Source organism: Melampsora larici-populina (assembly GCF_000204055.1).
Source record: "Melampsora larici-populina 98AG31 unplaced genomic scaffold MELLAscaffold_92, whole genome shotgun sequence".
Classification (NCBI taxonomy): domain Eukaryota; kingdom Fungi; phylum Basidiomycota; class Pucciniomycetes; order Pucciniales; family Melampsoraceae; genus Melampsora; species Melampsora laricis-populina.
Window position 1 is genome coordinate 101,743 of NW_006768856.1, and position 13,865 is coordinate 115,607.

Here is a 13,865-nt window from a genome sequence, read left to right on the forward strand (position 1 = left end):
TGTCAAACGATTGGCTTCATTTTTTCATGTGATTCTATCACCCAAATTGTTTTTTTATATCAGTATCTATTTCAATTAAATATTGAGTGAATGTGAGATGCTTTAAAAATTAACACATATCTCTTCTCTCATGTGGCCCATGGGGACAGTATATGATACAAACACACCACCATGGACTAATTTGTATGATTCGACCCCTATCTGTCACTTTTCATTGAAAATCTGATAAATTTTGAGTCTACGTAGCACAAATTGTTTTTATTGATCCTATAGGAAAAAAATGAAAAAAAGAGATCATGGTCTAAAGATATAGAATTCCCATCGATCTAGATTTGTCTTAATTGATTCATTGGCCTCATCTTTGACAAATGATAGTTTTCTGATTAGTTGTTGGATCTTCGATAATGAGTTTGTTAAATCTTGAATTACCAAACTTTGAATCCATCATCCGGAGTCTCAACTTGAGTTGGACTCTCGGATCATGGATTCAACGATTGGTTATTCAAGATTGAGTTAAATTTGAGAGGTGGTGTCGAAAGAAATCTGATCGTCGTATCAGTGATGTGATGGTGGTAGTTTGGGTGATTTGAATTTACTTCAGTGACTTGTTGAGTGATTGACGTGTTGTAAACCAAGGATTCGAGATGGCGAGGAGTCAAGTTCTTGGAATTGAGATAGTTGGTGGTGAGTTCTTACGTTCGGCGATGATTGGTTGATGTTGAGAAGATGATGTCGTCGATGAGCGTTGAGATTGAGGAGGGGTGAGTGTTGAGATGGGGTATGTAAACGAGGGACTTGGCGAAAAAAAACGTGCAGACGGGTCTGCAAGTGGGACTTGGCAAAAAAAAACTCCAGACGTGTCTGGAAGGCTCAGCAGTGAGGAGACTCCAGACACATCTGGAGTAGCAGGGTGAGACGTGTCTTGTGAGTGTGGGACTTGGCCAAAATGAGACCCCAAGACCTGTCTTGTGGGTCGTGGAGTCTTACAGGGGGAGCTCGGTGGGAAGCCGGGAGGAAAGACTCGATTTTCTTTGGGTAATTACCCAAGGGTCTAGTAGCCACAGGTGAGAGCAACTCATATCACTGGTGATGGAGATCACTTCTGGCATGAACATGTCAGCATTGGATGAAGCCAAAGTCTGTGCTTTCTTGACCTTTTGAACACTTAAATTTCCTCCTTCAACTGCTGAGTCAACACCATGTGCATGCTTAGTTGCAAACAATTTGCAACAATCCTCTGCCAAGAGTTCTCTCTCCTTATGTGCCATACTGACCTCATTATTAGCCATTTGGAGAGAACCTCTGGTCTGGGTTGACCAATATACAAATCATATCCCTAAGAATTGGTCAGAGCTTGGATGATAGGGCTTGGTAAGTAAAAAATACAGTCAATTCAGAAAAACTTGTCACAAATTCCCAAACTTGCTTGAGTTTTGCAGGCAAAGTTGGTCAAGATTTTATGAATTGACTGTATGTTGAGATGATTTGCAGTTTCTTTGTGTTTGACTGCTGCAATAAGCCTTCAGAGCTCAGCATTATCTTCCTTGGTCCCACTTCATCTTACTCCAGCCCTTGGCTGCTGCAAGCCAGGTCCACAATTGCATATATATTGTGACTGAAGAACTCGGCTTTTTCATTAGCAGACAGCACATGAAGGTATTTGTGAGTCCCCTTCTTTGCCTGGTGTAGAAGATCTCCTAAAACAATGACCTCCAGAAAATTAGCACATTGCTGGAATATGTTGCTGTTTTAGCCAGCGGTCCAGAAGGGGCTCAGTCCCTCCCAAGATCTCATGATGATTCACCTTAAGATTCAAGTCTGGATTATAGTACGAAGATAGTATTTTTTATCCACACTTTGTTTTTGAACCTCAATAACTCAGTCAATTTACATGGTAAGGTTAGTAGACTATATATCCTCGGTAGGGAAATACAGGAGCAGTTCTGTTCAGATTTATGATGCCATATGAGATCACCTCAATTTTGGTGGCATCTCAATCACTTCTCAATAAATGGGTGATATCCTTTTGAAATCCAATTCAAATCCAATTCAAAACATTCTCAAGTAGCCAGGATGCACTGGCCTCCCCCAAACAGCACCAGATATAGAACTTGGCAGAGTGGATACGGCTGAGATGATACATGTAGTCATCACCTCAAGGTGTTACCTGAGCAACTTTCCAGGGTATCAATTGCAGACTAGGCAGGTTGAAGTGAGTGGAGTGAGATACACTTTGCAAAAATTGGTTGGAAGGGTAACATCCAGGCCAATACCGCAAGTGCTCCACAACTTATTGTGGTTGTGTTGCATTTTTGAGGACTGCAATGGCCTCACTATATATTGCAGGTTCAGCGCACCACAATCTGGGCTTGAAACCCCCCGGTCCTCAAAAACTGCACCAAAACAGTGGTTCACCCTGCTATATTGCGGATATAGCGGAGAAAATACAAGGTCTCTTTTTTGTGTGTTTTGTCTCCAAATCCTGTGCAATATTCCGGCAATATTGCCCTTTGCTGCGCACTGCAACCTTGATATAATTTTTTGAAGAAAAATTGTGGTATGTTTTGTAGCGCTTTATGTGCTGACTCCACAACACAACAGAAATGGGCTGAAATTCATTGAATAGCATTGCAGTTTTGGTGTTGTTCAGGCCATGCAAGTGTATTAGGCTGGCATGGTTGAAGTGTGCAAATGGGACCAAAGAGAATGTAAGATTCCACAGGGATTTGTACTCATGCATGTCAAGGAGCTGTAAGACAAGTAATAGGAAAGGTAGGAGACAAGTGTCCTAGTAGAGGTAATGTGCAATGCTTGGTCAGCACAGTTTTACTCCTTGCTTGCAAGATTGAAAAATTGGACAAGGTTGGCCAGTATCAGACGTCTTACAAGTTGGGGGTGTTCCTCATTGAGCCAAGTGGTAAAGTCAGTGACAAGCATGGTTGCAAAACATCAAATGTAAAAGACAAAGGGATTAAGCAAGAAACCAGGTAAGTTAGTGGATCATCTCTGGCCAGTTCTATTGGAGAAAAATGAATTGGAAAGTGACTTGCTAAATAAAACAAGTTGATAAACTTAGGTTGTGGTCTTGCTTGTTGCAGTGAGTGTTGATAGAGCCTGAGTGGGAGGGTAGACAATGTGGTACAAAACTGCAGTAGGTACAGCGCTGGGGGACAGGTGGCATGATGTTGGTATATATAGAGCCTACAAATATAGGACAGATGACCAGGTCATGTTTGCCGTGTGCAAGCACATGGATGATGGAAGACCCCATGTTATGTCTCTGGTTACAAAAGGGTTTAAATACAAGCATAAATGCAGGGCTGTACGCTGCTTTTACAAGGATTTATCAGGCAAGGTCAGTTTGCTTGACACAGGAAAAAAAGAAGGATTTTCCCCATGGTAAGACAGATCACACTTAATGCAGTTTCTGAGCCAAAACACAAAATGACACAAATAATGCCAAAACAATACATTTTGGGTCATCAACTGTGTTAAATACAATGGGTTTTCTCCACATGGGGCCTGAAGCCACCCTCCACAGAAAACAAACTCAAAAAGCATACATGAAATTTGTAGACAGGTTTCATTTGATGACACATATGTTTTGCTCAGCATTCACTCACAAGTCACAAGACATGTTGAGAGAATTGGCCCAAAAGTTGAAGACCAAGATGATAAGTAATCCAAAAAGTAGGCCGAGCAAGATAATGAATGTTCAATGCGCAAAGAAGAGTTGTCACCTGGAGCCGAAAGTAGTTGTTTTGTCTATGTAGCAATGCAAGTCTGGGAGAGTTGAGATCTTCAATGACAAATTGGCTTCATACGCACGCTCAGAAAATTTACAGCGCGCCCCCACATTGACAATAACGCTGATTATCCCTCCCGAGACCAGCAAGACTTGTGAAAAGTTATGTTGTATTGCATCTTTGAGTTTCGATGGCCAAAAATACATATGTAGTACAACTTCAAAAATCGAGACGAAAAATGCTTCAAGCCAATCCTAAATCTTTGGCCAACCTATTATATCAAGAGGTCATAAGAATAGTATGATAATGATCAACCAAACGTTAGTAATAAAATTAATTCAAAGATATATAAATGTATATCTCACATTGCACGACAGATTGGATGATAAAAATTTTCGTTGGCCTTAAAAGTCTTTTGAGCTAATTCAGAATCCACTTTATACAAAGCTCGATAAGTCGGTCTAAAGAGAGCCACTGAAGTCAATCTTTCTCTGGTCTCTCGTCATCAAACAAATCAAATTCCTCAAAATCTTACCTGGCAAATTTCATCCTGCCTTTATCCGATACCCATTTACTAGCTTGTTGTGTAAACAAACCAGCCTTAAGAGCATTTGAATACCATCTTAACCTGATTTCTTGATTAGTTGATGAATCAAACCCGTAGACTTTTTCCATCAATTCTATCAACTCTTTGGGTAAGGTTTGATCACTATCCAGCTTCTCAAGGAATACCACTGTGAGTGACATATAGTCAATGTGGTTAGCTGTCTTGGTTCGCGATTGTGTCGCCTAGTGATGTTGACATGATGAAGGCTGTGAGTATGTGTGAATTTACTTACCAATCTGATTAGAACTAAACTGCGCGATATCTGATCGCTCAAAGAGTCTTTTCTCTGGAGCATCGCAGGCTTCCTGCCATCGCGCTGCCAATGCATAGGCCTGTAAATCCAACATTAGCACTCCACTTCTTAGACTGCTACAAAGACTTGGGATGCCGGCAAGGTCGAGAGGGCCTTGGACTTACCGCGTCAGCCAAGGAGGTATCATATTTCAATTCAACCGGTAATTCTAATCCTTGTCCATGTAACCAAGCCTGAAAAAATCAAAGATCAGCACGGCGAAAATATGACCCATCTGACACAAAGAAAAGCGTATTGATACTCAACTTCCCAGTCCACCGATTCCAGCTTCGCAAGTGCTACAGGGTCATTCTCAGAGAAATACCCCAATAAGTGAGCCTTCCACATCTTCGTGTCTAATGATTTGCCTTTGAATGCTCGCACATATGCTCCCACATATGGTAGAAACACTTTCAATCCACCCACGACTTGTTCAAGATAGAGCAAAAAATTGGCACCCTCTGGAGATGCAAAGTTACGGTTTGATCAATAATTCGCCCTGAACGCAAGCAAGATAACACAATGAAACTTTGAGCTCAACTATCATAAGGTACCGTGCTGAATGCTAAATCCGGATCTTCCCCAAACTCATACTCTATCTCTAGCTGTTGAAACCTAGGCTGATCCTAATTACTCAGACAATCAAGCAATGTGTTGCGCGTCAGACATACTTCCGATCCACTCACAAAACGGATAGATGCACACCTTAAATTCTCTCAAAGCGTCATTCAAGGCTTTCTTACCAATGATATAACTAAACGATCGTTCTGGGTCACCGTGTAACTCCCGTAGGATCAACCTTTCGAGATAAGTAGTGAAGCCTTCGTTCAGCCAGAATGAGCCCCAATTTGCACAACCAACCTATATAAGAAATTATCGTAATCAAAACCTAGACATCTTCGGCAGATACTGAATCATAAGCAGAAAAGACTCACATTGTTACCAAACCACTGTTGACAATTTGATAGTGTTCAGAAAAAGAACTTCAATGAGAGTTTTGGTGACGAAGACAAAATTCACAATAAAGGAACAGAGAGCTCACTGACGGAATGTGATATTTCATGTGCAACTACATCCACCAAACTTTTATCCCCCGTCAACAAGCTCGGAGTCAGAAAAGTCAAGTTGCTCTAAAATCAAACAAAGACGAAATCTTCACTAATATCAATCTTTCAGTTCTACTTCAATAATAAAGGCGCTACTGACGTTTTCCATTCCACCATACGGGAATGATGGAGGTAAGACGAGCACATCGAATCGACCCCAGTCATAATCAACTCCAATAATCTTTTCGGCCGCAGCCACAAAACCTTCAGTTGAGGTCGCAAACTCATCGTACGCTGCGTCAATCGTAGCTGGGTCAGCCCATACACCTGTTCGCTAATCAGCCCCAGACCAGAATGATAGTGAATAAGAATCCATATAAGTTTGTAGTTTTATCACTGATAATAACTTACCTTGCCCATGGACCGGAAGACGAGTTGACCAGCTGAGATAGCAACAAGGTAGCTCGGTATTTTTACAGGTTGTTCAGCTCGCCATTCTCTTACGACGTTTTTATCAATCGAAACAGCTTGATTGGTTTCACTGGAGTTCAATCCGGAAAACAGGACAGGTAGATATGAGTGAGCCTGTAAAGAAGGAATGCACGAATCGCATTAAATCAAATTAGCGCCAAGTCCTGGTTTTGGATATATGAGCGTAGAAGGCATGAGGATTTGAACAAGGCAAACCAGAGCTGTGTATGTAAATTTAACACTTGGAGTATCTTGGATTGGGACCAATGAACGCGCATGGATTGCTTGACATTGTGAATAGAGGAATGGATGCTGGCCTGATGCTGTTTGACTTTACAATACAGTGAACATCGTCAGAAGATTGATCTTGATGCGGGGCCCGTAATCCAAAGATCGAGAAAGGATTTGATACTGACGCAGGATCAAGCCATCCTATTGCAGTACATTGATCGGTAGTGGTATATTTGATTTGCAACGTAATTTGGTCTCCTGCCGCCAATGTATTTGGAAGTTCAATGGTCAATGGGGACCCAAGTACTTCATGACGGTCGCCCAAATGTGTCTAATGGCGAGTGTATAGTGTGAGCTAAAGCAATTCCAAGTAAACCACATGCAAAAAAAGACTGAAATCCGACGGACTTTTAAGATAGTTTGATCGGTGAGACGAGGATTCAAGATTGAAACTTGATGTATGATAAGATAAGAAGTATCTAAAATGATTTCTTTAACTTCTGAATGAGCTTTGAAGGTATGAGCCACTGAACCATCTATGGTAAACTTTTCCCAATCTATAGTCCAATCGAAGTGACTGTTGTATGGAATGATTCAGTCAGTTTGGATTGATATTGTTGGTTTAAATTTGATGATAAGCTGGAATTCAATTGATCACCAACGCATGTATGATTGAGATTTCTCTGTAGTTTGAAAAACTTGCTGGGTCCTGAGGTGGACTATAACTCATTTTCGCTTTGACTTGTCGGAGGCTCTTGACGTGACGAGGGTGGATTTGATGTTTTCTTATATGTAGGATTCGAATTGAAATGGTAATCAGGAGAATGGCGATTAGGAGATCAATCAATGGTAATCAGGAGAGTGGTAAACAAGGAGGACATCGATCGATCCGACGGACGAATGATCGGTCACTGAAAATACGTCATAGTGACATAGACTAATGTCGAGTCTATCAAATACCATAACCCATAACCATAGATCTGTGTAATTCACCAAGCTGTTCCTTCCGTTTTACCGAATTGACACGATCGAATCGAACAATCAAACGACTCCAACTCAACCCAAACACTTTCGAACCAACAAGAACAAGAACAAGAACAAGAACATCATGCGAACTTTTAGGATCTTAAAACAAGAAATCACAAATGCTAAACCAACTGTTAATCGTCAACGTCAAACTTCAGCTGATGCTTCAAAGTATCATGTAAAACCTTCATCAGCTTTTTGGGAGAAGTTCAGAGAAAAATTAGTAGTTAATCCGTTAGTTCAATCATTATTCCTATAACGCAAAAGCGATCCGAATCTGAATGTAGTGTTTTTTGGATTTGTTAAATAAAAGTGAATTTTCATCAGGTATGCCTTTAAATGAAGTAGTACGATCACCACCACCTGCATCAGTTACAACAGTACAAGTTACACCTGCTTCAAAAGCTTCAGATCCAGCTGAAAATGATTACTTCAAAAGAGATTTTAGAAGAATGTATCCTAAACTTCAAATGATTGATCAAACTGAATTATCTAAACTTTTGATCAATGCACCTCAACAACTCAAGTTTGTAGTATCCTATACTTCGAAAAGATCATTTTGATGTATCAATTCTAACCTCTGGATGAAAATTTGACAAACAGATTACCTGGTACTGCTTATAAGGCTGCCACCGGAACAGATGCAGTCGTATCAGCAGACTCAAATGGGAACGGTCCTTCTTTATCAGCTGTACTCTTGAGTTCTACATCCTCGACTACAAGTTTTCAACCTCCCACTCCACCTGGAAAACCTTGTTAAGTGTTGATTTTGATTTTACAAGTGATCGATTTCATTCTTTACTTATTATGTTTTCAATCTTTTTTAGATCGTTACACAAAGGTTGACTCAGCACCACATAATAAAGATGCTTATTTCCCCATGTAGGTCTTCATTCTTGAATCTTGATGTCAGAAAGTCCAACCCATCTGATGCAATCAATGGCTTCTTTATATATGCTCCCTAGGATGAACTATGCTTGAACATTTCAGCTTGTTAAAGATAGAACCATATGTAACAAAAAAATTGGTAAACAGGCTTTGTGTTTTGGCTTTTCAACCGATGAACAAAGTACAAAGGTTCATCAGCGGTGTGAGATTTCATGATTGGTTTCCGCATATCTTGAGGTTTGGTTGAATTATATATAGATGATGGATGAAGGAGACAGACAAGGTCATTGGCAGATTTCACATGTCTATTCTCTTCTGAATCCAGGCCTATTTGAGCATGTATAACATTGCAGGCAAAACTTGATTGCTTTGTCTGACTTATTCGAGTAGTCTGAGTCCATAGACAGATACTTATAATAAACTTACTCTGGCACCCTGCTGGGTTCTTGAAGACACCTGTGGTCTCAACTCAAGGCCCACCATGAAAGTGTGGCACAAACTTGGCTCCTATGGATTCAAAGGACACGAGTCCCCGATGAGAAGGATTTAATGATACAACCTTCCTGACGCTCAATCCAAGTCTTTATTCAACCACATTCGGTGATATCGACTTTGTAAATGTGGCACTGAGAGTCAAGAAGTTCAGGAGTTCAGATTTGAAATCCATTGCCCTTCTTGATGCAAGGACGGAAAATGAATTCACAGATGTGGTAGGGACTTTTGGGTAAACAGCTGGCATCAACACAATATAAGTGGTTGAAAGGGAGCCTGACTCCGAAGCTTCGTTGTGCTCGAAATGCCCACAACTTTTACCCGCAATTTTTTTTACCACATAGCCTCATTCCAGGTCCTGGTGGTGGTGTGGTGGGATTTGTAGATGTGTAGACGCCCTTTCAGGCAATTATTGTCATACTGAGCATCTATCTTGCATGATGGATGTCTGAAGCATTGAAATTTGATGGATGTGGGCAAATCCTGGTAAATGCCAATGAAAAACTTCTTCGGGCAAGCGCAAGAGAGCCTGATGCAATAAGCTTTCTTGACGCTATCGCATGAATTTCTTTGCATCCTACAAAACACGGTTAAATATCTATTTGCAGGCTTGCATCAATAATTGGTCATATCTCTAACGTGAGCCCATCGGATCCAACGAAGGGGGGTTTGCGCAGGCTTGAGTACCGGAACCGGGGGATGGCCTTATATAGCAATCGTACTTGGATTAATATTGATGGGAAGCAAAGTGTTTTAGGCAAATTACTCATCCACATGGATAGAGTGATTAGGAATTCTATGGAGCTTTTGAACCGAGATGGCGCTTTTGGAAGGTTTGAAGGAATGGACGCATTGATGACAAGTGAACCATTTGAGTCCCTTTGATAGAAAGCGGTAAGATGGACGAAGAGTCAAAAGTACATCCATCGGATTTGTTATTTCTTCAAAAACAAAAAAAGTCGAGAATCAAATTATTAACAAGTCCGACTTTGATTTGATGTTTTCAACCATAACTAGCTTGGAAGCATCGCCGGGTTTGGTACTCACAAGGATAGTCATCGGTGGAAAGTAAATCACAAATCTGGTTGGACTCTGTTGTGAATTATGTTCCATCATAAATATTGCTCGATGCTCTCTGAAAGCGCCTTATACCCCCAACCTTATCGATATTATCCTTGCAAACCAAAGCAGCAGATAGAATCAACATCCTTATCATTCAATTCCCACAAACAAACTTTCCTAAAACCTTCCTCAATAAATAGTACTCCTTTGGATTTGCAAATTCCTTTCTTCAGTATCGCATCTTCGTCATCACCATCCAACAAACAAAGACAAGAAATATGGATCTTAATCATCAAGCTTTGAAATACCAGGTAAGCCTCATTTCCAGCACTCGCCACAGTATCAAAGTCTTGATATTTATTCTCTTTTGCTTCTCCTTTTCTTATGGCTGATACCTTCCAGACACTCGAGTTGCGAGAAGAACTTGACGGCAGTGAGATAGAGGATCTTCAAGACTATCAAGCTGATCATCAACTCATCAAAGACCATAGTCGTGAAATAAGTCTTAACCTACGCTTCACTTCAAAAGGCCACCAAAGCGCCGATTCATTAGCATCAGAAGGACCAGAACTAGACAAAGACACAGTGGAAATAATCAATAAAAATAAAGAGCAACTTGAAGTTATTCAAGATATCATCAAATCCGCTACTCCTGAATCGATTCTCAGTTTACATTGGGATGTAGGACGAGATCACACCGGTCGATGGATTCCTTTTGATCTCTTTGATCCAGAGACTCCCGGTTACGCGATTCATGCGAGGAATTTACTTCAAACTGTTTCTACCTTTACCAATTTAAACACCCTTGAATATGTTTCACATGATACTTCTTCGAGATTTGAAGATGAAATTTCAAAGACGGTTCAACTGTTACCTCATCTCGAAATTCTTGTGATTGCTCGTGTATGGATAGATGTACAAGGATGGGATCACGATGACACTTTTGAGCAGGACGACGAAATGGAGATGAGCAAATTGATTGGACAGAGACTTAGTTCGTTGACAACCCTCAAACGATTGCATCTACAAGGCCTCGTAGCACCCCGGGCATCCTGGGGTGAATTGGATTGGAAATCACCTTTGGAATATTTGAAGGTGGCCGAGTGCAGCTGGCTTTTCGGACTTGCCGTCTTTCCATTCGCCCGTGCTTTTCAAAAAACTCTCTTGGGTCTAACCATTGGTTGTACTACACCTCGTAACATGAATGAAGTCATTGCGCCCGAGTTTGATTTTGCTAAAGAATTCGAAGCTTTAGAGGAGCTCCAGGTGTTGAAAGATCTCGAAGTAACATCCCCTCAAGATGCTCCATTTTCACCTCAAACATTCCTTGATGAAATCGCTCAAGCTCCAAAATTGAAACACTTGGAAATTTATTTCGATTACTATGATCACGTTCTTCCTCACATCAACAAATTGATTGAAAAATCTGAGCCAGTCTGGCCAAGTCTTCAAACACTCGTCGCTTATAACAATGTGGAAGATGAGGAGAGAGAATTTCCTCAGATGGAGGAAAAGACGATTTGGGAAGCGGAGAAAGAAGACCCATTCAAGTTTGGAGTACTAAATGCCGAGTGGAGACAGCATGAAGAGCTATCGGCGCAGGACGCATGCAGATATGGCAGGCTTTCATCATCTGATGGTAGATCCATTGAAGTTAAAGTCAAGTACGAAGAGAACAATTGGAACAGGTCAGTTTCCTTGAAGCTCGGTGATCCTTCATCTTTACAAGATCAAGACAGTGAAGACAGTCGAGACAGGGTGGATAGTGGATACGGTGAAGAGATGGAAGACATCGAGGACAATGATGATTAAATCCGTGAACCTTCAAAAGATCATCTCGAGTATAAGAAAGGATGAGGCAAAAGGCGATGACGCCATTTTCCTCGCTTCGTTTTCTGCATTCAGTTGGAATATTTCCTTTCTTTTTCTATAGCTTTTTTCATCCTTTCCTTTATCAATTTAAACTTATCACAAAATTCAGCAAAAAAATGTTCCTCATCCTAATTCCCACTTTGTCACCTTGCTGTTGTAATTGAGATCGCTGAGATCATAATCTGAGTACTTTGTTTTATCAATTCACACACATCACAAGAAATCATCAACCACAATCTTCTTTTGTAAAATCTTCTTTTGTGAATGAATTCCAACTTTGTTACCTTGCTCTTGTACGTGCATGAAAAAATTCCGAACCATGTTCTCTCGTACGAGGGTGTATGAGAGCTGTAAGAAAAGTTGCATTTCAAAATTTTGAACCGTATCCTTCCTATCTGAGCCTATCTGAGCATATCACAGCATATCTTCGAGTCTCTCTACGCTTGCTACACAGAGATTGACAATCTTCTTTTTAGACTTGGCGTGCTTTACTTTGCAATGTCTGGACGTGCGCCTTTAGGTTTTGCAATGGAGATCTTGCTTTATCAGCTTCATTATGCCAACCAAGTTCTCTGCCCTTCAAAACCTAAACACCACACGATGTAATATCACATCCAAAGGATATATTACTTTCACCCAGGGAGAAGGGGGGTTTCAGTACGATGATCAATTGAGAATCGACGAATCGATCATGATAATGAGTAGAAAGTCGACCATTCCACATTAACAAAGAAGCAGTATGATCCAGGACAAGTAAAGGCCCAAAGGACTCGTTAATCCTTCACAAGCACAAAGAATCAAAAGAGACACTGAATTCCATGACCTTGAGAACTCGCAAGCACGGCCGGATTTGGTATTCATCAATAGTCCCCAATCAAAAGTCTCGAGTCAGAAAAAATCTACCGATCAGCCGTGTTTTTGTTCTTTTCGATCATAAATGTTCAATGTTCAAACTCGAAGTTTTCTTGGTCCTCAGCACCTCACCATTTTCATCGTATCGTCATTATCATCACACCAAAAAACAAAACAGTTTACCACCATTACCCACCAATTACCCACCAATATTCTATCTATAACTTTTCCTCAATAAATCTTCATCAAACACAAAACTTTCTATAGCTTTTCCTCGATCCATCTTGCTAGTTTTTCAATTCGGTCTCCTATCTCCCTCACCCAATCATCAGCATCAGCAACCTACAAAGCAGCCTTCTTCTGTTTGACACTCCTAAAGATTCCAATCATTTTTTCTCAAGCGATTCGATCTGATAAATCCGTCATCATGTCTTCTTATCAAGAATCTTTTTTCTTTCAGGTCAGCCTCTTTTCTAGCACTCACACATCATCAATTTCTTAATAATTCTCATTTGTTTTTCTCCTCTTCATATGACTACACGTATCTCTCACACTCGACTTGAACATGAGAATACAGCATCTTAGTGAGGATAAATATGATATTGAAGATAGTGAAGATATCGAGATCATTTACGACAGTGAAATCGTTTACGACAGTGAAGACGATGAAGAGATGGAAGATGGTGAAGAGATGGAAGACGGTGAAGAGATGGAAGTCGTTTACGGCATTGCATACATGGTGGACAGAAGATACGGTGATGAAATGGAAGAGAGTGAGGATAGTGAAGACAGTGATTAGATACTTCTACTTACAAAAAATCTCTGCATCAAAAGTGTAAAAAAAGCCGACGTAGGAGGTCATGATGCCATTAAGTAAAGGAGAATTCGAATTTGTCAGAAAAGACAATCCTTGTTTCCATTTTATTCTTTCTGAGCACTTCTCTTCATTTTTCTTGACTTTCCCACCCTCCATGAATCTTTTCATTTATCAATCAAACCTCGTCAAAAAACATCATAAACAGAAAAATATTCCTTCTTCTAATCTGTACTTTGTTATCTTGCTGTTGTACTTGTAATTGTGATCATAATTTGAATCCTTCCTTTTATCAACTCACACTCATCACAGAGAAATCCCAAACGCAAAAACGTATTCCTTACTTTGTGTCGCACTGTTTTACCTTGCTTTTGGAGTCGAAATCAGAATTTACATGTGTGAAAGTCGAATGCCACGTCGGTGATAAAGGAACTTGCAACTGCAATATTTGTTTTGTTTTTCACAA

The 13,865-nt window shown here is 40.4% G+C and overlaps 4 protein-coding genes across 4 annotated transcripts; 2 read left to right on the forward strand and 2 right to left on the reverse strand.

The window, feature by feature from the left end:
• Positions 1-294: 294 nt before the first annotated feature.
• Positions 295-1,289, reverse strand: MELLADRAFT_113705 (uncharacterized protein; the record flags this gene model as incomplete). The annotated part of the gene is made up of 2 exons (XM_007418453.1): positions 295-433; positions 1,114-1,289. The coding sequence occupies 2 exons, from the start codon at positions 1,287-1,289 to the stop codon at positions 295-297; spliced, it is 315 nt and encodes a 104-aa protein (XP_007418515.1).
• A 2,700-nt stretch (positions 1,290-3,989) lies between these two features.
• Positions 3,990-7,123, reverse strand: MELLADRAFT_96062 (uncharacterized protein; the record flags this gene model as incomplete). The annotated part of the gene is made up of 16 exons (XM_007418435.1): positions 3,990-4,017; positions 4,112-4,207; positions 4,282-4,480; positions 4,586-4,685; positions 4,771-4,839; positions 4,913-5,106; positions 5,187-5,271; positions 5,351-5,506; positions 5,581-5,595; positions 5,692-5,775; positions 5,852-6,025; positions 6,103-6,276; positions 6,379-6,493; positions 6,579-6,724; positions 6,802-6,970; positions 7,056-7,123. The coding sequence occupies 16 exons, from the start codon at positions 7,121-7,123 to the stop codon at positions 3,990-3,992; spliced, it is 1,872 nt and encodes a 623-aa protein (XP_007418497.1).
• Positions 7,124-7,501: 378 nt separating this feature from the next.
• On the forward strand, positions 7,502-7,982 carry MELLADRAFT_40931 (uncharacterized protein; the record flags this gene model as incomplete). The annotated part of the gene is made up of 2 exons (XM_007418417.1): positions 7,502-7,653; positions 7,733-7,982. 2 exons carry the CDS (start codon positions 7,502-7,504, stop codon positions 7,980-7,982), a joined length of 402 nt encoding a protein of 133 aa, XP_007418479.1.
• A 2,157-nt stretch (positions 7,983-10,139) lies between these two features.
• MELLADRAFT_69454 (uncharacterized protein) lies at positions 10,140-11,673 on the forward strand (the record flags this gene model as incomplete). The annotated part of the gene is made up of 2 exons (XM_007418423.1): positions 10,140-10,172; positions 10,264-11,673. 2 exons carry the CDS (start codon positions 10,140-10,142, stop codon positions 11,671-11,673), a joined length of 1,443 nt encoding a protein of 480 aa, XP_007418485.1.
• Between the last annotated feature and the right edge of the window lie 2,192 nt (positions 11,674-13,865).